General features: G+C 40.9%; 1 protein-coding gene and 2 pseudogenes across 7 annotated transcripts in view; 1 reads left to right on the top strand and 2 right to left on the bottom strand.

Moving 5' to 3' along the window:
- The window catches only part of SETD2 (SET domain containing 2, histone lysine methyltransferase), a 117310-nt gene that overhangs the window by 73472 nt on the left and 18882 nt on the right, over positions 1-24956 (bottom strand). For all 7 annotated transcript variants that reach the window (XR_016214863.1, XR_007921935.3, XR_007921936.3 and 4 more), the window contains exons 2-4: positions 18461-18476; positions 12721-17096; positions 6119-6250 (exon numbers count right to left, since the gene is read on the bottom strand). Coding sequence is in view for 3 of the 7 variants with exons in the window: in XM_051852507.3 (XP_051708467.1) it covers positions 6119-6250; positions 12721-17096; positions 18461-18476 (4524 nt within the window). In the remaining 4 variants the exon portion in view is untranslated. The remainder of the gene's footprint in view (positions 1-6118; positions 6251-12720; positions 17097-18460; positions 18477-24956) is intronic.
- Positions 458-1644, top strand: LOC103349217 (large ribosomal subunit protein eL6 pseudogene; annotated as a pseudogene).
- On the bottom strand, positions 3779-4430 carry LOC149124378 (riboflavin kinase pseudogene; annotated as a pseudogene).

Genomic DNA, 24956 nt, shown 5'->3' with positions numbered 1-24956 from the left:
ATATGTAACATTTTTACCAATGCACCACAGATGGAGTACTTGCTCTAGATTGAGTTAATGAAGGCGAGTTTTAAGGAGGCAACAGAATTAAAGCACCAATCTCTACAACACAGAGATAAGGAGAGCTGAAGATAAACTGTTCCTATGTGCAGAGTGCAGACATAGAAAACGAGACCTATTTGGGGAAGGGGAATAAAACAGCTAATGGTAACTCTTAAGAAAGATGGATTTCTGGAGAATGGATAGGCAAGCTGATGATACAGTATTATGAACAGGTTAGAATCTAAAGCTAAATTTGAAACTAATCCTCAAAACAACAGGAATTACTAAAAGTTTGAATGTGGTAACAATATGAAGAAAGAAATTCTTTACTTCCCATCTGTTTAGCAAGGTTGACAGGAAAACCCAGAATAATGCAGAGTCTATGGCAACAATATCAAATTAGAACAGCAGTAACAATTGTTTTTTAATCTTTAAGAAAAATAAATCATAGACTTTATTTAGAGAAATCAAACATAAATCTGTTTTTCTACTTTCCATACTGGTTTTTAACTGCTTCATAAAGCCTCTGTATTTGAAGCTACTTTCATGCTTCGAATTTCTAACATTGAAAACTGTATCTTCTGGGGCCCTTGGTTCTCTTTCCCGTCTTGCAAGATGGCGGGTGAAAAAGCTCCAGCTTCAAAGCCGGACGCTACGAAGAAATCTCCAGCCAAGAAAGCCGATCATGCCCGCGGCAAGGCAAAGACGACGACCCTCACGGATAAAAAGCCCAAGAAGGGGAAGCCCCACTGCAGCCGAAACCCCGTCCTGTGAGAGAGATTGGCAGACACTCCCGCTCTGCCATGTACTCCAGGAAAGCCCTGTACAAGAGGAAGTACGCGGCTCCCAAGTTCAGGATTGAAAGGAAGGAGGAGAAGGTTCTGGCTACCATCACGAAACCAGTTGGTGGCGACGAGAATGGTGGCACCAGGGTGGTCAAGCTTCACAAAACGCCACGATACTATCCCACCGAAGATGTCCCTCGGAAGCTGTTGAGCCACGGGAAAAAGCCTCTCAGTCAGCACGTGAGGAAGCTGCGGGCCAGCATCACCCCTGGGACCATCCTCATCATCCTCACGGGGCGCCACAGGGGCAAGAGGGTAGTTTTCCTGAAGCAGCTGAGAAGTGGTTTGCTGCTTGTGACTGGGCCTCTTTCCCTGAATCGGGTTCCTCTGCGTAGAACACACCAAAAATTTGTCATCGCCACCTCCACAAAAATTGACATCAGCGGTGTGAAAATCCCAAAGCATCTCACGGATGCTTATTTCAAGAAGCAGCTGCAGAAACCCAGACACCAGGAAGGCGAGATCTTCGACACGGAGAAGGAGAAATACGAGATAACAGAGCAGCGCAAGGCTGATCAGAAAGCTGTGGATTCGCAAATACTGCCGCAGCTCCAGGGATACCTGCGATCTGTCTTTGCAGGTATTGAACGGAGTTTACCCTCACAAACTGGTGTTCTGATTTCGGAGGAGAAGCTCATTAAATAATGAACAACAACAACAAAAAGAAAACTGTATCTTCTAAATATTTTTATACAGCAATGAAACAGCCAAACTGTGATGTCTGGCATAAATCCATACTACCACAAAGTAAAACATAACCCAATCATATTTTCCAAGCTTCCCTCTTCAACAACAGCTATACATATTTTCTATATACTTTATAACTATTTTTATTAAAATCAATTTTCTAAATCACTTATACAGGCTATAGAAAAATGATTTGTAGCAAGTGATCATTAAAATTACCTTCCATATAATTCTATGCCTACCCTCAATCATCCCTGCCACCATCAAAAATACTACTCAAGTGAACAGTGATACAATTTACTGTTACAAGGGCCCAGAACAATCTGTAATTTTAACTTCCTAAATATTTAATGATTTCAACTTTCTGCCCATATAAACAAAAACTAAAGTGGTCAAAAATCAGAGGAAAAATGCACAGTACAAAGATCATTTAGTTACAACTTTATTAACACATTTCCTCAAGTTATAAGCACACTTTAATATTAAATTACATTGTGCATATGCAACTACAACAGTTTAGATTTGTTCAGGAACATGTAATTACATTAAAAAGTAACTTTCTAAATATTTCATAGGCAAACTACTTAAGGGCCATTTAAATTAAGGGGAAAATAAGCATTTTTTGTCTTTAAGAACTAACACATACCAAAAAGCAGTTATGTGTTCATTTAAATCTTGAGGAAGTCTAATGATGAAGTTTGTTGTTGACTTTCTGAAAATGCAATGCAGATATGCGCTTAATCACTGTTCATACAGTGATGGAATGGTAAACACAGACACAATCTCTTAAGTGCATGGTTGCAGGATATTACAGGTATAAAAAAAAACTGTGACACTGACAATGCTTAAAGGAAGAAAGAACTAAAGTCCAGAAAAATGTTCGAGATCAAGAATATACATTCTTAAAAAGAAAGGAGGCTGATGTTTGGCCTAAGTTAGGACTCTGGCTAAGATACTAATGTACTTGGTGTGGGTTCAGTTCCCAGCTCTAACTCCTGATGCTGGCTTCCTGCTAATGCAGACCCTGAGAATCAGCAGTAATGGTTCACATAGTTGGGTTCCTGCTACCCATGTAGGAAACTTGGGTTGAGTCCTTGGCCTCTGCTTCAGCCATGGTCTAGTATCAGCCATTGCAGGTCTCTCTCTCTCTCTCTCGTATAAAATAAAATTCTAGAAAAACTTTAACAGAATAAATATGAGACCTATAGATTTGAAACAGTTAATTTACTGTCTTATGAGACAAACTGATTGGCAGAGAGTCTAAACCACTTAGGATTGAGGCAGTGCTACACACAAATAGCAACAGTACAATGATTTGATGTCATAAAGGAAATGAGTAAAATGAAATTCACAAAAGCTTGCATTCCTATAATAATATATTAATGCACTAAATGTCTGGAATTTTCCCTTTTAGGTTTATAGTGAACTATCACACTTTTATTTGGTGTACTTACTTTCCCAAGCCTTCTGTTTAGCAGCATAGGCTATACAATCACACATGCTAGTATCTTACCACAAGAATCACAGTTATCATCTTAAATTAGTGACTCACCTTTTTATTCAGACTCACAAATGTAATTCACAGATGCAATTTCATTTCCATTTTAAGAAACTTAATATCTTTCTAGTGGTACATTTTAATCAAAGTAATACATTAAAAAGAATCTTGATTTTTGGCCAGCGCTGCAGCTCACTAGGCTAATCCTCCGCCTGCAGTGCCGGCACCCCAGGTTCTAGTCCTGGTTGGGACACCGGATTCTGTCCCGGTTGCTCCTCTTCCAGTCCAGCTCTCTGCTGGACTCACTGCCTGGAAAGGCAGTGGAGAATGGCCCAAGTGCTTGGGCCCTACACCCGCATGGGAGACTAGAAGAAGCTCCTGGCTTCAGATCGGCGCAGCACGCCGGCCGTAGCAGCCATTTGTGGGGTAAACCAATGGAAGGAAAACCTCTCTCTCTCTCTCTCTCTCTCTCACTAACTCTGCCTGTCCAAAAAAAAAAATCTTGATTTTTCAGTGAATCCTTTCAGCACTACAGCATGATGGGTTTAATTTAACAGCTGAAGTATGATATGTAACTACACTGCACTGCTTAATCCACAGCTGTAGAAAAACATTTGACTTTTGAAATATTACCAAGATGACACTGCATAGTTATGAACAGTGAAATACTAGAAAACAGTGAATGAATAAATAAGGTTATTTTTCATCAGTGGCCATTCATTATTCTGTTTTTAGGAACCTTGTAGAAATTATTTGAATTTCAAATGTTCTGGTAAACTGAATCATTTCATAGCATTCTCAGTATCACCTTGAATTGCTGAAACAAGTGATTCTGAAGAATCAAACTTTTCTTCTGGTCTCAGATAGCCAACAATGGCCACACTGAGGATTTCCCTATAAAGGTCCTCTGTGAAGGTATGCATAACCTGAGTTTCCATGGATTTCTTTACATTCTTGTAACATGGATTCCATCCTATGCTCACCACCATCTTATGGATATCCCCTCTTTCCAATGCTGGCCCAGCCATAATAAATGCCAGTGGGGAGACTGGCTGGAAGGCTGTCTACAACTTGCTCAGGGAAGTTAGCTGTGGGGATGCCCAGTTGCTTGGAGCTGGAGCCAAAGCCCCGCACCACTTAGCTCTAGCAGAAAGATGGGAGGTACTTCATCAAGCTGTCCATGCTGGGGGTGGGGGGGTGGGGGAGACGGGGGAGGCCGTGCATCTGGTGGAGCCGAAGGGGAGGCAATGCCTGGATCCGCCAAACCAGTTGGCAGACACGGGCAGGAGCTCTGTTGGCCGGGTTGATGTACCACCAGTGTCATCAGAGGTACTGATGACACTCTGCAGTGGGTCCCTCGCATTGCTGACCCAACAGAACAGTCAGGCGACTCAAGCACTGTGTCTCCCTGTTTTTAATATTTCATCTGTTTTATCTCTACTTTTAGTGTGCAGAAAGGAATATCAAAAATACTTTCTCTATTTTTGAGAAAGGTATATTTTTTACAAATTCTTTTAGAAGATGTAAAAAAACAACAACTAAGCTTCAAAAAAAATCATTTCATTAACATTAAAAATATGGTAGCCACACTATAAACCACCTTCATACTCTTTCCATGTTAAAAATAAGGCTATCTGGGGTCCACACTGTGGCTTAGTTGCCCGCAGTGCCAGCATCCTATATGAGCACCGGTTCGAGTCCTGGGTGCTCCACTTCTTATCCAGCTCTCTGCTATGGCCTGGGAAAGCACTAGAAGATGGACCAAGTCCTTGGGCACCTAAGCCCACAGGGGAGACCCACAAGAAGCTCCTGGCTCCTGGCTTCTGATCAGCACAGCTCCGGCCATTGTGGCCATCTGGGGCATCAACCAGGGGATGGAGGATCGATCTCTCTCTCTTTCTCTGTAACTACCTAACTCTACCTTTCAAATAAAATAAACAAATCTTTAAAAAATACATAAAAATAAGGATATCCTTTTTCATCAGATTGGCAAAAAAAATTTCCTGAATTTTAATGTAAAGATGTTTATATTCTTTATAGGAATAATATGGAAGCAAATGTCCATCAATTGAAGGCAAATAACTATGAATTAACTATAAACAGGGACCAGCACAGTACTGTAGCTGCAGTGCCAACACCCCCATTTGAGTGCCGGTTCAAGTCCTGGCTGCTCCATTTCTGAGCCAGCTCTCTGCTAGGCCTGGAAAAGCAGCAGAAGACAGCCAAAGTGTTTAGGCCCTTGCACCTGTATAGGAGACCTGGAGGAAATTCCCGGCTCCTGGCTTTGGATTAGCCCAGCTCCAGCCATTGCAGTCCTTTGGGGAGTGGTGAACCAGCAGATGGAAGACCTCTCTCTCGCTTTCTCTCTCTGTAACTCTGTCTTTCAAATAAATAAGTAAATCTTAAAAAAAAAAAAAAAACTATAAACAGAATACCTAGTACACCAAAGGTAAGGATTTAGGTAAGTCTGTATGTGTAGCTCTGATTAGTAAATCCAGAAAAAAAAATATATAAGAAGATTTTATTTCTAGGGTTGGTGTTATGGTGTAGCAGGTGAAGCTGCTAACTCTAACACTGGTATCCCATACGGCTACCGATTCATGTCCCAGATGCACCAATCCAACTCTGCTAAAGGCCTAAGAAAAGCAAAAGATGTCCCAAATATTTGGGCTCCTGCCACCTACGTGCTGTTGTAGCTATCTGGGTAATGAACCAGCAGATGGAAGATCGGTCTCTCCCTTGAAACAGTAAGGTTTTACCTCATTTTATAATAAAAAATACTACCAACATTTACCAGACATTAATGTTAGCATTAGTAACAGCAGTACTTCATAGAACACTCAAAATGTGCCAGGTATATAATCTAAGGCCTAATCCAAGGGAATCTTATCTCCTTATTAATGTCTATTTTCTATAGACATTAGAGATTTTACTGCTTATAAATAAGGAAAAGGTTAAATGTTATTCCCCATTAATAATTATTTTTAATATTTAGAGGCATTTAATAGCAGAATTGAGCAAAACCAGAGCATTCAAATTTACTTACCACTCAATCATAAGAAGTCGATTAAGACAATCTTCTCCACATGCTATTTCACCTTGGGCTCTTTCATCCTTGGAAAGAGGTGTACATTCACACTGCATTCGCTTAATATCCCGATGAGATTTATTCTTCTTTCTATTGGGTAAAATTACATAAAAACTGGTTAAGTAATACCCGATGATATAAAAAACATGATAAAAAAAAGTGATAGATCTCATTAGTTTCAGATTTAATGATCCCTATAAAGTCAACCATTCCAAAAGAAGAAAATATCTAATTATTAGCACTTGTGAAGCTGAAAATTCTAAGAATTGTGTTCCAAAAGAGAAGGCAACCTCAACCTTGGCAGATGGGAGGATGGGGTCAGTCTGTCATTTTGGAACTTAGCCCTTATTTCTTAATACAGGTAAGCTAACCTTTGGATTCTGAATAATCTCAACTGTTTAGGTTATATTGAGCTCAGGAGAAAATAGAAAAACTCTGTAAAAAAGAGATAGCTGGTTAATTAAAATTAACGAATCAGACCTAACAAATGAATAAACAATAGCTGACACGAGGTTGAGGAAGAAAAGGAGTAGCTAAAATAAGAGCTTTTAAGTAAGACTCTCAAATTTTTTAGAAACTTCAATAACATTAAACTTATATAAACCTTTTTTAAAAGGAAAATAAATGTTAAATGATAAAAGATTTCCATTTTACTTTATTTGAAAGGCAAAGAGACAGAAAGTCAGACAGTGAAAGCTCCAACAGTTCATTCTTCAATAGCTGGAGCTGGGCAGCTAGGAACTCAGTCTATACGTGCATGTCAGGAACCCAATTATTTCAGCCATCACCTGCTGCCTCCCAGGGTGCACTTGTTGGTAGCAAGATGGAATCAGGAGCAGAGCTGGAATTCAAACCCAGGCACTTTGATATGACATGTGGATGTCCCAACCAATCTTAAAAATTAGGCCAAGTACCCATCTCTAAATAATTCCTATAAAATGAATTGTGAGGCAGGTATTCACTTGAGATGTCTACATCCCCTACCAAAATGTCGGGATTTCATTCCCTGCTATGTTCTCTATTCCAGCTTCCTGCTAACGTGTATTTTGTGAGACAGCGGGTGATAGCTCAAGTTCTTGGGTCCCTGCCATCCACATGGGAGACCAGGACTGAGTTCCTAGTGTGGCCCTACCGTCAATGTTGCAGACACTGGGGAGGAAACTAGGAGATGGGCAATCTCTCGCTCGCTCGCTCTCTCTCTCTAATGAAGAGGGAAAAAAAACTTTAAATAAAAATGAAGGACAGTTACAGAATAATCAGGTAAAGCTTTCAGAGGACAAAATTTTCTTAGACAAACTCATTTTGGAGAAACTTCAAATTTAATTCAATTCATATACATCCATGACAGAGTCTGAGAAGCATAGCGAAAATGTGATTACTGGTCTTTTTGTTGAATTCTAGTTTTGGACCCTGCTGAAAATTAAGGAAAAAAAAATCAGCCAAAAGAGATGTGTTTAAGATTACAGGAACTTTAACTCCTCAACTATCAGTCAAAGAAGAACACAGATGCTCTGAGGATCTTAATCTCCTAACTCTAATCTGCTTTAAAATCTTCAACACATGTCCCAGTTTTAGCAAGTTAACTCAAGAGCATTAAAATAGTTTCAACTTAGTTGAAAAAAGGATTCCTCTAGATCAACTAAAGATACAATTCATTAATGAGTATATGAGATGGCCCAAGTGCTTGGGCCCTGCACCCCATGGGAGACCAGGATAAGTACCTGGCTCCTGCCATCAGATCAGCGCGGTGCGCCGGCCACGGCGGCCATTGGAGGGTGAACCAACGGCAAAGGAAGACCTTTCTCTCTGTCTCTCTCTATCCACTCTGCCTGTCAAAAAATAAAAAATTAAAAAAAAAATTTTAAAATGAGTATACGAGGACACTTAAGCTAAAAATGACTAAAGATAAACAAAACACCTTATTTCCTGGTACTTGAGCTATAATTTTTAAGAAATGGCAGTTTTATTTTTTGCTCTAGACGACCAACTTAGGACTAACGGGCACAGATTTTTGCAGGGAAGCCGATTTTTCATTAGACATCTTAGGCAAAATTTTTTTTCATTATGTTCATACTATTTTATAATACTCTTTTTGGTAGCTCCTAAATACCTAGCACATAACAGGACCTTACAAATGTTGAATATGGGGGTGGGAATTTGGCCTGGTAGTTAAACCACTGATTAGGATGTCCACACCCCACCTCAGGGTGCCTGGGTTCAATACCCAGCTCTAGTTCCCAATTCTAGCTTCTCGTTAGTACTGATCCTGGGAGGCAGCAATGATGACTCAAGTTAACTAAGTTCCTCCCACCTATTTGAGTGATATGAATTGTGTTCCTGGCTCCTGACTTCAGCCCCCTGGCTATTACAGGAATTTGGGGACTGAATCAGTAGACGAGAGCTCTTTATCTCCAAAAAAGTTTAATATATATTTATATGTAATCTGTTAGATAAAAATATTTCCCACTTCAAAACAGAGGAGGCCTTCCTATGCCTCCACCAACCACATCTATAACACAACCTAATATGTATCATATTCTTGTTGCTGAAGAAAGCCAGGGGAGGTGCCAAGGCTGTGGCACAGCAGGTAAAAGTCACTACCTGCAATACCAGCATCCTACATGGGTGCCAGTTCAAGTCTCTGCTGTTCCACTTCCAATCCAGCTTCCTGCGCATGTGCTAGGGAAAGCAACAGAGGATGGCCCAAGTGTTTGGGGCTCTGCATCCACGTGGGAGACCCAGAACAAGCTCCTGGCTCCCAGCTTCAGCCTGGCCTAGCCCTGGACATTGTGGTCATTTGCAGAGTGAACCAACGAATGGAAGATCTCCGTCTCTCCCTCTCCTACTCTCTCCCTCTTTCTAACTTAGCATTTCAAATAAATAAAATAAATCCTTTTTTTTTTTAAAGATTTTATTTATTTGACAGGCAGAGATACAGAGAGAGAGAGAGAGAGAGAGAGAGAAACAGAGACAAAGGTCTTCCTGCCGTTGGTTCACTCCCCAAATGGCCACAACAGCCGGAGCTGCGCCGTTCCGAAGCCAGGAGCCTCCTCCTGATCTCCCATGCAGGTGCAGGGGCTCAAGCACTTGGGCCATCCTCAGTGGAGGCGTTCCCTGACCACAGCAGAGAGCCCGACTGGAAGAGGAGCATCCAGGATTAGAACTGGCGCCACAGGCGGAGGATTAACCTAGTGCGCCACAGCACCAGCCCCAATAAATCTTAAAAAAATAAAGAAAAATGCCAGGGAATTAGGATGATTCATTTTATTTTATTTTACAATAACCCTGTAAGTTGTATTAGTTTACTCACACAGTTCCTAATGGGTATTGCTTAAAATACCCAGTATTTTAAATTTAATTCTAGTTTATAATTAAATGTAAATGAATATGGTTGTTAGAGGTTCTGTATCACATAAAAACATTTATTTTTTCCAACTGGTGGGAACTAACTTTAAAATGAAGTCATGAAGCAGGCATTTAACACAATTAGGTTGTCACATGGGAATCCCTGAGACACATACTGGAGTGCCTAGTTTGAGTCCTGCTATTCCACTTTTCAACCAACTTCCTACTAATGTATACACCAGGAAGCAGAAGATGAGTTAAATACTTGAGTCCCTATCACCCACATGGGGAACCGACTGAGTTCCAGCCTCTTGCTTCAGCCTGGCCTAGCACAGGCTGTTTGCGGGCATTTGGGAAGGAAACCAGCAGATCGAATACCTCTCTGCCTTTCAAATAAGATGAAAGTAAATTTTTAAAATAAATAATTAAAATGAAATCTTTTAGGGACATATCCAGTGTCCCTAAAATTTCTTTAACTTAACAAAATTTTGCATGTTTAAAGTTGGATAACAGGTTGATTTTCAACTATGAAGAATATTTCCACAAGGAGAGAGCAGGTAGGTAGCAAAGTTTTTTTTTTTTTTAAAGCATAGTCAAGGTACATTTACATTAGAAAAATATGAAGATCATCAAGGAAGGTAAAAATTCAAACAGATGGAGAAACTCTTGAGGGCCATGTTTCCATTATCCCTACTCTCATTATACCCCGTTTCACATTAGGGATTTTTTTCTTTAAGATTTATTTGAAAGGCAGAATAACAGTGGTGGAGGGTGCAGGGATAGACAGGGAGAGAGAAATCCACTAGTTCACTCCCCAGATGTCCACAACAGCCAGGGCTGGGCCACAAAGTCAGGACTCAGGAACTCAATCTGAGTCTCCAACATGGTGCAAAGAATTCAAGCACTTGAGTCATCATCCCAGGCACAATAGCAGAGAGCTAGAACAGAAGTGGAATAGAAGTGGCACTCTGATATAAGATGTAGGCAACCCACAATACTCATCTTCATGTTAGGGATTTTTTTTTTTTTTTTTTTTTTGACAGGCAGAGAGGACAGTGAGAGAGAGAGAGAGAGAGAGAGAGAGAGAGAGAGAGAGAAAGGTCTTCCTTTCCGTTGGTTCACCCCCCAATGGCCGCAGCAAGCCAGCGCACTGCAGCCAGAGCACCCCAATTCGAAGCCGGGAGCCAGGAGCTTCCCCTGGTCTCCCATGGGGTGCACGGCCCAAGCACTTGGGCCATCCTCCACTGCACTCCTGAGCCACAGCAGAGAACTAGACTGGAAGAGGAGCAACCGGGACAGAATCCAGCGCCCCAACTGGGACTAGAACCTGGGCTGCCTGCGCCGCAGGCAGAGGACTAGCCTATTGAGCCGTGGCACTGGCCCATGTTAGGGATTTTTGACAAACCACTTTAACATTTCTAAAATATGGGGACTGGCACTGTGGCTCACTTGGTTAATCCTCCACCTGCGGTGCCAGCATCCCATATGGGCACCGGGTTCTAGTCCCGGCTGCTCCTCTTCCAATCCAGCTCTCTGCTGTGGCCCGGGGGGTGGGGTGGGGGGGGTGGAGGATGGCCCAAGTCCTTGGGCCCCTGCACCCGCATGGGAGTCCAGGAAGAAGCACCTGCCTCCTGGCTTCAGATTGGCGCAGCTCCACCATAGTGGCCATTTGGGGAGTGAACCAACGGAAAGACCACCTCTCTCTAATTTTTTTTAAAAAAGGAAACACTCCTAAAATGTGTTACACTACTGTCAAATTCACTAAGCAACTGGTTAAAAAATGGACAGAAAAAAATCATAGTCTAATCTAATTCCAACTTTATCAAGTATCTAAAGATTTCACTCTGTCCATTTTTAAAAGCAAAGAAAAAAATTTTTTTTCTCTAGGAGCAGAAAGTTTTGCTGCAATTTTGTTTAATTTTCTGTCACATCTTCACATGTAAAAGGAATTAGAGGTAAAACTAGACTAGCCTCTGAAAGAAAAAGATTAGACATTTCTTTCTTTGACAAGGGCTGAAAACTGGGGAGCAGGGGCTATTCATACTATCAAAGCCAAACAGGTGAAAAAAATCCCCTTTACACTTTTTAATTTACATTTTATCACACAACTATTTCATATGGTTAATCTCCTACAAGGTGAATCATTTAAAAGCTAACTTTTTGGGCTGGCATTGTGGCATAGCAGGTTAAGCTTCCACCTGGGACGCCTGCATCCCATATGGTTGCCAGTTGGAGCCCCGACTGCTCCACTTTCATTTCAGTTCCCTACGAATGAGCCTGGGAAAAAAACGAAAGATGGCCAAGTGCTTGGGCCCTGGCACCTGCATGGGAGACCAGGAAGAAGCTCTGGGCTCCTAGCTTCCAGCAGGCCCAGCCCCACTGTTACAGTCATTCGGGGAGTGAACCAGCAGATGGATTCTCTCCCTCCCTCCCTCTCTCTCCCCTTCTCTCCTCTGTAATTCTGCCTTTCGAATAAAATAAGAAATTTTAAAAAATAAATAAATAAATAAATAAATAAGAGATAACTTCTGGGTCTAGCACCATGGCATAATAGGTTAAGCCCCTGCCTGTGGTACCAGCACCCCAGATTTAGGCTGGTTCCTTTCCTGGCTGCTCCACTTCCTTTTTTAAAAAAAATAAAAATAAAAATTTATTTATTTATTTGAAATTCAGAATTACACATAGAGAGAAGGTGAAGCAGAGAGATAAAGAGAGAGGTCTTCCATCTGCTAGTTCACTCCCCAGTTGGCCGCAACAGCTGGAGCTGCGCCAATCCAAAACCAGGAGCCAGGAGCTCCCTCCGGGTCTTCCCATGCAGGTGCACGGGCCCAAGCCTTAGGCCATCTTCTACTGCTTTTTCAGACCATAGCAGAGAGCTAGATGGGAAGCAGAGCAACCAGAACTTGAACCAGCACCCGTATAGGATGCCAGTACTGCAAGCAGCGGCTTTACCTGCTATGCCACAGCGCCGACCCATGCTCCACTATCAATCCAGCTCTCTGCTATGGCCTGAGAAAGTAGCACAAGAGGCTCAAGCACTTGGGCCCCAGCACCAGTGTGGAAGACCTCGAAGAAGCTACTGGCTCCTGACAGTGTCTCCCTGTCTATAACACTACCTCTCAAGTAAATTCATAAATAAATTTTTTTTAAAAAAAGCTAACTTCTTTAATAAAAAAAGAGGTTAAAATTCATCATACAAGATTAATTAGGCTTACCTTTCTGTTAAATAAACATTTTCTTCAATAAGATCAAAGTAACAAGGCATCCTCCCTTGCTTGGCATATTCCTTCCATCGTTGTGGGTCTCTGAAGTCATCCATAACACAGGAAGGCCCAATCAGCTCTGAGCCTGAAGGCAGTGATGTTTCTCCATGCTCTACCTCCACTCTAACTTTCTTTCTATCCTGAAGCTCACCATCACTTTCAGAATCACTCTCCAACTCCTGCCTCCTTTTTTTAGGGGGCCCTCTATCTTTGAGATCATTTTTTTCCAAGCTTTTTGAAAAATCTTTCTTTTCATTCACAGCTAAAGAGTCCTTAATGGAATTGCTGCTTATTTCGGGTGCTTGCACTGATCCCTTATCCTTCTGAAGGGATAGAAGAAATTTATTGGACTGGCTTGAAAAGTGGGATCCACTCCGTGGATCCCAATTTTCTTCCTCTTCACGGTCATCTGTTAGGGAATCTGGCACTTGCCCCTGAATTCGATCATATGCAACCCCAGTTCCAGGAGGTCTACCCGCTAATCTTGGATCCCAGTAGCCATTCCCTTGCCAGTAATTACGTGTCCCAGCATACTGTTCTGCACTTTGCTGATACTTGTGTCCACAACAGGCTCCAAAGCTGCTGTCAGGTTGCTGATACGTGGTAGTAGGTTTTTCTTGTTGAGAGACATCCCATCCTAAGTTTCTGAGCTCTTCTGATGAGTGCAAGCCATCTGCTCGAGAAATCTCACCACAGGAAGAAAAATTCAATTCCATTTTCCCCAGTCTACTATCTGGCCTATTAGAGAAAATTGTCTGTTGCCGAGACTTAATTGGGACATCCTCAAAATCATCTGAAGAATAAATTGGTAGCTCTTCTTGCTGCCTAGAAGATATTTTGGTTCTTATTGCTTCCTCTGAATTTTGGTGACCTAGAGAGTCAGATTTCACATCTGTATGACTTGTACTATCAACCCCATCGCTCTGAGGATGAGCAGTTTCAGGTAGGTGGTTATCTACTTGTTTCCTGCTGGACTGTGTAAAAGAAATTTCTGGATTCTTCTCTGTTCCTTTGTGAAGGAAGAACTTTTCAGTTGGAAGACAGGCTTTATTTGCCACACTCTCAAATTTTTCTTCATATGAATGTCTCCTTGACTCCAACCTCTCATCTTCCCAGTGGTCAGAATAGTGTCTGTAACTTTGACTGCTTCGAGAAGAACAAGGACTTGTTTCTTCCATAGGCAAAGTAGAATTCTTTGGCACAACCACAACAGATTGGAGGCGGTTTCTTGGAATACTGCTATCATCCGAATCTGTATCTTCTGAATCACTTTCATCACTAGAACTTTCAGAAGAACCAGAATAATCTTCATGAACTGTAGATACAATTTCTGGGGCATGACCACTACTGTCACATTTTAAAGTACAAGTTACATTGTCACTGTCCTCCACGGTTAAATTCAAATTGCAAGAAGAAAACACAACTTCTGAATCATCAGAACTATGCATGCATCCTCCTCCTCCTCCTTCATCTAAACAGTTTTCCGGTCTTCCTCTTCTATCAGGCAATACAGAAGTCCCTTCTTCTTGAGCCTCTTGCAAAGACTTCACAGATAATCCATTATTATGCCTGTTTTCCCAGGAAGCAAATCCCTTTCCTGAATCAGGAAGGCCACTACCTACTTCTACTATTGTCTCTTTCCCTGCATATTTTAAAAACTCTGTGCTTTTTTTACTCTTCAGCACTGCATCCAGAACTGGAGATGTGCTCTCTCTGCAATGCAAAAGAGTTAAACTGTCCACTTTTTCTCCTGGTGGAAGACTCTCAAGAGTTGAAACAACACCTGAACTCCCTATTGGTTCACATAAATCATCAAAATGATTACAAGAAGCTGAACTAGCGCTACCAATATTTTGTTTATATTCTTCACCTGTTAATTTTGAGTTCTGATCTGCCAGATTCCTAGTATCACAAATAACTGTTTCTGATTCCGAATGCACATTCATAAAGCTATTTGAAGAAATCTCCGTAACTGAAGGCTCAACATTTTCAGCTTCCGAATAACACAAAGAAGAATTGCTGTCATTTGCAGCACAGTATATATCTGAATCTTTGGTTTTGCAGCAAGAAACTCTCATCTCAACTGGTTCTTTACTAACTGTTTTGGAATAATCTATAGTCATAACTGGCAAAGACATGAGTTTATCGTGGTGGGGTGACATCAAAAGTTCTGTTTCCCTAAAAGGGCTTTCTGACTTACTATGTTCCACACAAGTACCATCCAAGTCTTTTTCTTTGCATCTACTAATATTCTGAAATCCATTTGATGAAAGAATACTTGTTTTGATCAAAGGGGATACCTCTGATCCAGTCACACTATCATCAGAAGTCATCAAAACAGCATCGCTTTTAGAAGTGCAAAATGTTGCCAAATCAGATTCTGCCCCAGGAGATCCATTTATATTTAATTCAGTGGGACAAAAACTTCTTAACTGATCATTCTTCACTTTAGATAAAGAATCTAATTCTTTAATACTATCATGGCTATCATGTCCTGTAAGTTCCGACTTAAAAATAGGTGATTCATCAAGCTTTTTAAAAGTAAGTGAATCATTTAATTGATTTGATGAAGATGGAGACCCAGTCCTTTCTCTTTCAGGAATTTTACTAGTTGTTCTTAATTCATTACCTTTGGAACAAGGAGTCTGTAAACTCAAAGAATGAGACTGTTTGCTTTCCTCATTTGATTCTGTACAACAGAAAGAATTTTTAAATTTATCAGACTTGGGTATAGGTTTTGAAGTGGCAGATTTAGAACGAGAACTATTATCATGCTTAGAATATGATGATCCTCGTCGAAATCCCAGTTCATTAGGGGGAGAACAACATCTTTTTATTGCTTCATTTTCTGAAGTCCTTTTGGATTCTCTTTCTAGTTTTGAAGAATACTTTCCTCTTCTCTCCAATTCTAAATAAGAGGTCTCAGTTTTACAATCCCGGTCAGATTTAGAATAGGATGATGATGTCCTTAGGTCTCTGTAAGAGGAGGAATGAGATGAGGTGCGCCTTGAGTATGTCTTCTTATACTCATCTTCAGAGTCAGAACTCTCTCGGCCCCTGTTATCAGTATATGGCCGAGAATAGCGTGTCCTCTCTCGATAAGGGGAACTCCTATGGTAGCGCCGATCAGAGTCATAATAATGAGATCGTTCTGATCTGGAGTAAGATAAACTAGTTCTAGAGCCTCTGTCAGATCTAGAACGGGATCTGCTCCGCCTTCGCTCTCTTTCAGATCTACATCGGGAAGATACATACCGAGTATCTCTTTCAAGTTTTGAGTAGCTAAAATATTTATCATCTCTCTCTGTTTTAGATCGTGAAGATTTCCCTAAATCCTCGTTTTTAATAGGTGCTGAGCTCTTTTTAAAATCTCTTTCCTTTTCAATGCTTGTTGAAAATTTTAAATCATGTGATCTTTGACTTGAGGAAGTCCGTACAGAATCTTCATCAGACTCTGACCCAAAACAGGTGCCTTCAAATTGTGGTTTCTTCTTAGAACCCATTTTTTTAGAGCTCACACTAATCTTAGAACTATCTAGAATTTCTTCTTCCTTCCCAATATGGGAATCCTCTTTTTGTGAAGGAGTATTTACTTGTTCATTCAAATTTTGAGTTATGTGTTCTTCTGCACTATTAGATACAGCATCCTGTTTAGTATCCACTTCTAAAGATTCTGCTACAATTGTAACTGCTGGTTCTTTCAGAGCTTTAACTGCTATATCCACTGGTAAGGATAATGGTGCTGTCATTAGAACCGTTACTGGTGTCTGCGGCAAGGCCCCTGACTCTGTTACTGGTGCTGGTGGAGACGGTGCTGTAGCCTGGGGAGGTGGAGGTGGTGGAGGGGGAGATGATGGTGGTGAGTCTATAGTTGTTGCTTCTGCTATGGTTGCTGGCAATTGTATACTGGGAGGAGGTGGAGATCCTACTACTGTGGTAGTAGCCAGCAGTGGCCTGGTTGTTACATGAAGCAGATGCTTCTTAAAGTGAATTTTGCCCAATTCCACCCTTGATTTTGGTGGGGAAGATTCTTCTGTAGTAGATAAGGTATCTCCAACATCCATTTTAATTTTAGGAGTTGTGTCTACTTGAAGAGGTACAGCTGGGGAGTTTGGAGTATCATTTTGCTTTTCATTACCAAGTGCAGTGAGAAACCTATTCTGCAAAGTTTTCTTTGTAAGACTGAAGCTGAAGGACACCTTCTGCCGTCCCTGTTCCTCCAAATTAACTTTCGTCTTGGTGCCTTTGGGCAAAAATCGACTAGAAGCAACACCTTTGAACATCGGTCCTTTGATGAATCCTGTTTTCTGTACATTTTCAATCTTTGCCTATAAATGAACAGAACAAGCAATTACTACTACAATAAACAGTAGTTACAAGTGGCTAGTCCCACAGTACAAGGAAATGAAAAATCATTTTAATAACAAATTGCATGAAGTTCACTAAGCTACCTAAGGATTTTTTAGAACTGAAATTTTCAAACATATTCAGAAGTACAAAGAATAGCATAACGGTATAATAAATCCATAAGTATCCACTCTCGGCTTCAACATGACATTTTCCCACTCTCATTTTCTTACATAAAGAACTCTTACCAGTTTTATAACTATTTTCCAGGTAGCATTTCTTAACAAGGCCTTTTTTTAAAAAAAATCTGGTATATTTAAAGAACTTATGAACAAAAGGCAATAGCTAACATCACAGTACTCAGAATAACTCAGAATAGCCTGTTCTTGTCTTCTAAGAAGCAGCATCACAGGTCATCAAAACCAGTCATCCCTCGTATTACATAAAATCAGTTCAGTGTGTGTTAAAAATACATAACTACAATCCACCCTCTAAGAAACATCAATAACTCGGAGGCAAAAAAGTTTGCTTTTTCTTTTTTCTTTTTCCTTAAAACAAGCACCACAAGCAATTCTGATAAATTCCCCAGATTAAGGAAATCAATGACATGGAGCAACCTACCACTTCACTCATCTTAAAGATGAAGTAACCAAATGAGGATCAGGACTTCTGTGTGCCTAGAAATTACTCTGCCCTAGCACATTGATCTTTCTTTGTTTGCCAAAACAAAGGAAACTATGGGATTTAGAAATTAAAGGCACAACCTACCCAGGTTTTAAAAAACAGAAAAACACAGAAAAGTCTACTGCAACAAACTCAAGCCTAAATTAAAGATGGTATACTTGTCATCTGCAAGATTTTTCCAACTGATGTTCTTTAATCAACTTTGATTATTTAACAGTATAATGTCCCCCTTCAACATGTGAAACATGAAATCAGTTTTTAATTTGTATTGTAACCATACAAATGATAAAGTATAAGTTTTCATATACATTATCACTGGAATGGTTTGCAGATACTTTTAACAAACATAATTCATTTTTCAAACTAATTATTACACACAAACTCAATATACAGAAACTGATAAAAAGCTGTCTTCAGAGCTGCCAGCTTCCTCTACCTTTCCTAAATTTCTTAAAGCACTAAAGTTTAAAAACCATTTTCTTGAGATATACACTGCTCATCACTGGAGTTACTGTAGCTCCAAAAACATAAATTTTTTCAACTAATACTTCATTTCACATTCAAAATGATAGTTTGAATGTTTTCAGCATTTACCCAATCTCTAAAATCTATATAGAGGTCAATCTCATAATCACTGAATGACTAGTCAAATTATACTTACCTCATTTTCTTCTTCTCTATTTCCATTCAGCCAAGAAAACATGCAAGAAAATAAAAAGAAATCATAAATACTTAAAAATGACTGAAACAGAAGTTAGTCTTATTAAAAAAAACTTAGGACACTTAATACCTATACATATATTCTACATTGACTGTACACTCCTTCATAGCCTTCGTTATAGTTAGCTTAACAGAGAACAATGTCATGCACTGTACTGAGAGCTGGAGATAAAAGTGAATAAAATAGAATCTTTGTCCTTAAGAAGCTTAAAGTTTCCTGTAATTTATGTAATTTAATTTTGTTACAAAAGTAATTCCAACATAATGGAGTAAATATAGGGACAGAAATTAATATACAGTATAGCAACATACAAGAAGATAAGCAACTCAGTTTAGAGGGAGGATAGGAATGCAAAAAATCTTTCCGAAAGAGGATTTGCTTTACAGAATACATTTGTGGGGAGATTCCAAGCAAAAGGAGATCACAGGCAAAGGCAGATTAAAACACAGAACAATATATGCATGGAAAGAATAAACAGTTAAGTATTACTTGAGTAAATGTTGTAAGACTTCAAAAAGAAATCAATTATGTGGAGTAAGGGGCAATGGCCAAGTCCAAAGGCCAGGTTTCTCATCAAAGAATTGTATTTTATCTTACACGGTGGTTCACAATCTTTAGTAACCATTCAACGGGCCCTTTTTTAAATGCAAGATACACACTCTGCTCTCCATCAAGGTACATTTGCTCCCTATCACAGTATGTGGTTCTCTGAGCTCACAGTTACATTCTGAAGAACCACACAGTATCCTGACTTTGAGGAATTGAAAACCAAGAGCCTGGTGACCCCTACAGCAGTGAGGCATAACTAGGGAATAATCCACCTGATGAAAAGGCCATGAACGCCAGATTGTATTTTAAGCAGATAACTCTGCAGGTTGTATGGCAAGACTCAAGCACAACAATTTATTTTAAATGCCCCTTAAAAGAAATGTACAAAAACCCTTTCCCCAAATGTAAGCTTGACTCAAGCAAACTTCAGTTCATTCATCAGTGTCTTTGGCAGCCTTACAAAAAACAATGAAAAGAAAAAAATGTAAAAGCTGGCAATATATGGATAAGATCTGAACCACTGCCAGAGTTAAACATTTTCTATTCCAAAGCTGCTAAGAACCTCCTAAGATATGATGTTTTAACTGCTATGTTTCAGAGCCAGCATTGTGGCTTAGTGGGTAAAGCCTGCGCTATAGGCACCTGGCTGCTCCACTTCTGATCCAGCTCCCTGATAATGTGCCTGGGAAAGCAGCAGAGGATGGACCAAGTGCTTGAGTCCCTGGACCCACATGGGAGACCTGGAAGAAGCTCCTGGCTATAGTAGCCTGGCCCAGCCCTGGCTGTTGCACCCATTTGGGCAGTAAACCAGCTGATGGAAGATATTACTCACTCACTCAAACTCTGCCTTTCATATATAAATAAAATATTAAAAAAAAAAAAAAACTAATATACTTCATCAATTCTGTGATATATATGCCTCCACAGAATGTGTCATAGTATCAATGGCATCATTAGTTCAACAGAACTTTTTCCTTTCTTTGTGGTTTATAAAACAATCATATCCCACAACCTATGGCATACTAGGGTTTGATTTAAATTACTGCCATGTGACACTTTTTTCAAGAACATAGAAGGTGGCCGGCGCCACGGCTCACTAGGCTAATCCTCCGCCTTGCGGCGCTGGCACACCGGGTTCTAGTCCCGGTCGGGGTGCCGGATTCTGTCCCGGTTGCCCCTCTTCCAGGCCAGCTCTCTGCTGTGGCCCGGGAGTACAGTGGAGGATGGCCCAAGTACTTGGGCCCCGCACCCCATGGGAGACCAGGATAAGTACCTGACTCCTGCCATAGGATTAGCGCGGTGCACCGGCCACAGCGGCCATTGGAGGGTGAACCAACGGCAAAGGAAGACCTTTCTCTCTGTCTCTCTCTCACTATCCACTCTGCCTGTCAAAAAAAAAAAAAAGGTACCAAAAACACATGCTTGTTTGCATGTTACACATGAAATGTTGAAAATACCAAGGAGACTAGAACCATTTCCTAAGCTTCAGCAGTTCTATCTTATCCTGGACAGGTGGATGAAAATAATAGTACTGAAACATCAAGATAAAATCACATAATTAAAGGGCTAAAGAAACATTACAAATTTGTGGCACAGCAGTAGGTAACAGAAGACTATTTCTGAAATCAGAGAAGACAGCTTAACAGAAAAGGCAAGACATTTCCCAGGATTTGATAATAAAATGCTTACAATAAAAATATAAGCCATAATCAGAAAATATGGTATAAATAAAAATAAAGGTACAAGCAAAAGGGAAAGTATATAATCCAACCCATTCAGAGAAAACCAATGTTAACAGCTTAGTCTTCTGAGCTTCCCAACACTTGTGTGTATGTGTATGTGATTTTTAACAGAGATCTTCATTTTTCTTTCTAAATACAGTAATCATACTATACAAGCCATTCTGTATCTTGCTTCCCTCCCTCATCATAAATAGAGCTGGGGGACAAACAAGGAGAATAGATCAGAAAGAATGGAGGGGCTAGTGTTGTGGCGTAGCAGGTAAAGCCACTACCTGCAAACCAGCATCCCATATGGGCCCCGGTTCTAGTCCTGGCTGCTCCACTTCCGATCCAGCTCTCTGCTATGGCCTGGGAAAGCAGTAGAAAGAAGATGGCCCAGGACCTTGGGCCCCTGCACCCGTGTAGGAAGACCAGGAGGAAGCTCCTGGCTCCCATCTTTGGATCAGCGCAGCTCCAGCCATTAAGGCCAATCAATTGGAAGTGAACCAGAGATTGGAAGACCCTTCCCTCCCTCCCTCCCTCTTCCCTTCCTCCCTCTCTCTGTAACTCTTTCAAATAAATCTTAAAAAAAAAAAAAAAAAAAAAAAAAAAAGGAATGGAATCACTACAAGACTGAGATTGAGAGAGGCTGTGATCTCAAGAGAAGGGGGAAAAGAAAAGTGAACGTAGAGCTAAGCTTCAAAACAAAGCAAATATATTCCTTTTGGTCTCTATTTTTCTTCTACATCATTAGCTAAAAATTGAAGGAATGGATTTGAAGAACATAATGGAAGTGGAATGTAATCCTCAGTGTTGCTGTCCAAAGTTATATATTATCAATTTATAATTGAGCTCCACCAGCATTCAACTATCAGAGGAAACAACTAGTGAGTTAGGTCAGCAAGTGAGATGAATGAGATAGAAGGGATTGAAAGAACTGAGAGCATTCCCAAAAACATTGATATGACTAACTCAGATATCCACAGATAACAGGAAAAAGAGTGAAATCTGAAGGAAGCTGATAAGCAACAAGGTAGGGTCAAGATATCAATTAAGGACTCTATAAAGAGTAGACTTGGTGGGGCCAGTACAGTGGTGCAGTGGGTTAATCCTCCACCTGTGGCGCCGGCATCCCATATGGGCACGGGTTCTAGTCCTGGCTGCTCCTCTTCCTATCCAACTTTCTGCTATGGCCTGGGAAAGCAGAAGAAGATGGCCCAAGTCCTTGGGTCCCTGCACCCACGTGGGAGACCCGGAGGAAGCTCCTGGCTCCTGGCTCTGGCCATCACGGCAATCTGGGGAGTAAACTAGCAAATGGAAGACCTCTCTATCTCTACTTCTCTCTGTAATTCTTTCAAATAAAAAAAAAAAAATCTATAGCCGGCGCCGCGGCTCACTTGGCTAATCCTCCGCATGAGGCGCCGGCACCCCAGGGCGCCGGATTCTGTCCCCGTTGCTCCTCTTCCAGTCCAGCTCTCTGCTGTGGCCTGGGAGTGCAGTGGAGGATGGCCCAAGTGCTTGGGCCCTGCACCCGCATGGGAGACCAAGAGGAGGCACCTGGCTCCTGGCTTCAGATCGGCGCAGTGCACCAACCGTGGCGGCCATTTGGGGGGTGAAACAACGGAAAAAGGAAGACCTTTCTCTCTCTCTCTCTCTCTGTCTAGCTCTGCCTGTCAAAATAAATAAATAAATAAATATATAAAATAAAAGTCATTGGAATTTTCTTTTTCTAGGAAGTACCTTTTCAAGTCTTTACACAATTATTTACTAGGTCATTAGTCTTTCTCACTGATATATAAAAACAAACAAAAACCTGCATCTGTCACTGTACAGGGCACTTAGGTGTCTTAGATCCACTGAAATTAGGCTATTAAAGTTTATTTTACTTAAAAATTACTATTGCAGGGTTCAGCAGTGGCTCCTACAACACCAGCATCCCATATGTGTACCAGTTTGAGTCCTGACTGCTCCATTTCTGATCCAGCTCCCTGCTAATGGCCAAGGAAGAGCAGCAAAATTTGGCTCAAGTACTTGGGCCCCAGACACCCATGTGGGAGACTTGGATGCAGCTCCTGGTTCCTGGCTTCAATCTGCCTCAGTCCTGGCCCTGGCAGCCATTTAGGAAGTGCACGATCTTTGTCTCTGTGTCTCTCCCTCTCTCTCTTTCAAATAAATATATCTTTTTTTATTTTTAATTTGACAGGTAGAGTTACAGACAGTGAGAGACAGAGACAGAGAGAAAGGTCTTCCTTCCGTTGGTTCACTCCCCAAATGGCTGCCATGGCCGGCACTGTGCCGATCCAAAGCCGGGAGCCAGGTGCTTCCTCTTGGTCTCCTATGCGGGTGCAGGGCCCAAGGACTTGGGCCAACCTCCACTGCCTTCCCGGGCCACAGCAGAGCTGGACTGGAAGAGGAGCAACTGGGACGTCCATATGGGATGCCGGCTCCAGAGGCAGCATACATCTTTTTAAAAAACAATTGCTATTGCAAAGAATTTTAATAGAGGTGTGGGAACTGTGACACAGCTGGTTAAGTTGCAGCTTGAGACATCCACATACCCTACCAGAATACTAGTTAAACTCCTGGCTTCTCTACACTTCCAAACCAGTTTCCTGATAACAAACTTGGGCGGCACCAGTTGATGGCTAAAGCATCTGGGCTCCTGATACCCACATAGGAGATCCATATGGAGCTCCCAGCATCTGGCTTTAGCTAGACCCACTGCTAGATGTTGCAGGAATTTGGGGGTGAACCAGCAAATGGAAATCTCTCTCATTCTCACTCTTACTCTTGTTCTTCCTGTCATTTCACCTTTCAAATTAATTTTTAAAAAATTTTAAAATCACAGAAGTGCTGATTCTCATTTGTTTAAAACCCACGTCTTCACCCAGCACAGCATCTCAAAGACAGAGCACCTACTGAAATTTAGTAAATCTAGAAAACAAATTTAACAAACACGTTGAAATTTCAATATGTAAACATAGGTCAAAAGAGCACTGTCTCCCCAGTGTCATACCTACCAAGTATTCTCATGCTCCAACATAGTTGAAACATCCTTTTAGGAATTTGTATTCATGAGTAAGTAAAGCTAACTTACTTTCTTTAAACAAAAAGTCATTGTTAATACACAAAGTTGACCTCAAATATATCACTACAGAATTTCAAAGTCAGTGAGGAAAGGTAAGACTAGCATCCCAAATGTTAACAGTTTTATTTATACTGAAATTTCTAAATTTGCCTTCCAAATTAATTTGCAAGAATACTTGTATAAAATGAGGCCAGCACCTCGGCTCAATAGGCTAATCCTTCGCCCTGAGGCACCGGCACACCGGGTTCTGAAAGTCCCGGTCAGGGCGCCAGATTCTGTCCCGGTTGCCCCTCTTCCAGGCCAGCTCTCTGCTGTGGCCCCGGAGTACAGTGGAGGATGGCCCAAGTGCTTGGGCCCTGCACCCCATGGGAGACCAGGAGAAGAAGCTCCTGGCTTTGGATCAGCGCGATGCACCGGCCGCGGCGGCCATCGGAGGGTGAACCAACAGCAAAAGGAAGACCTTTCTCTCTGTCTCTCTCACTGTCCACTCTGTCAAAAAAAAAAACAAACAAACAAAAAAAAAAAAAAAAAAAAAAAAAAAAAAAAAAAAAAAACCTTGTATAAAGTGAATAACATTTTCCACTTAAAGCATTATTCTAAAATCCATAAATTGGGATACAGGGTGGCTTAATGTGAACATCTTAGAGCCCAATGTTAAAAGACTAGTATACGAAATTGAATTCCACTACTTTTATCCACTATTTTGAGCTAACCTATTAGCCATTTTGTTTTCCTCATTAGCAAAATACAGAAGAGGGGAACTCCCATTATCAAAAGATAAATGCATAAATGCTGAAATCCATCGTTAGTACTAGTCAATGGATCACAACAGAGAGGTTTCGGGCAAGCTTTTTGTAACCTGATCAATTATAACACTGTCCTCTAGCCCCAGTTACTAGACCATCATCACCATTATGGCAACTAACACACAATATTTTCTATTTTTCTGGAACTGAGATAAATGTTTTCTATAAATGTAGTTCATTTGAAGGGTATATAATATATATTACCATTTTAAAAAATGAAGAAACCTAAGGTCCTAGCTAGTGAAGTGGCAGGGCCAAGTCTGACTGCAGAG

Source organism: Oryctolagus cuniculus, chromosome 10 (genome assembly GCF_051225735.1).
Source record: "Oryctolagus cuniculus isolate XC-2025 breed Fujian yellow rabbit chromosome 10, ASM5122573v1, whole genome shotgun sequence".
NCBI classification, from domain to species: domain Eukaryota; kingdom Metazoa; phylum Chordata; class Mammalia; order Lagomorpha; family Leporidae; genus Oryctolagus; species Oryctolagus cuniculus.
The sequence above is the reverse complement of the archived record's forward strand: the minus strand, read 5'-3'. Positions and strand labels throughout refer to the sequence as shown.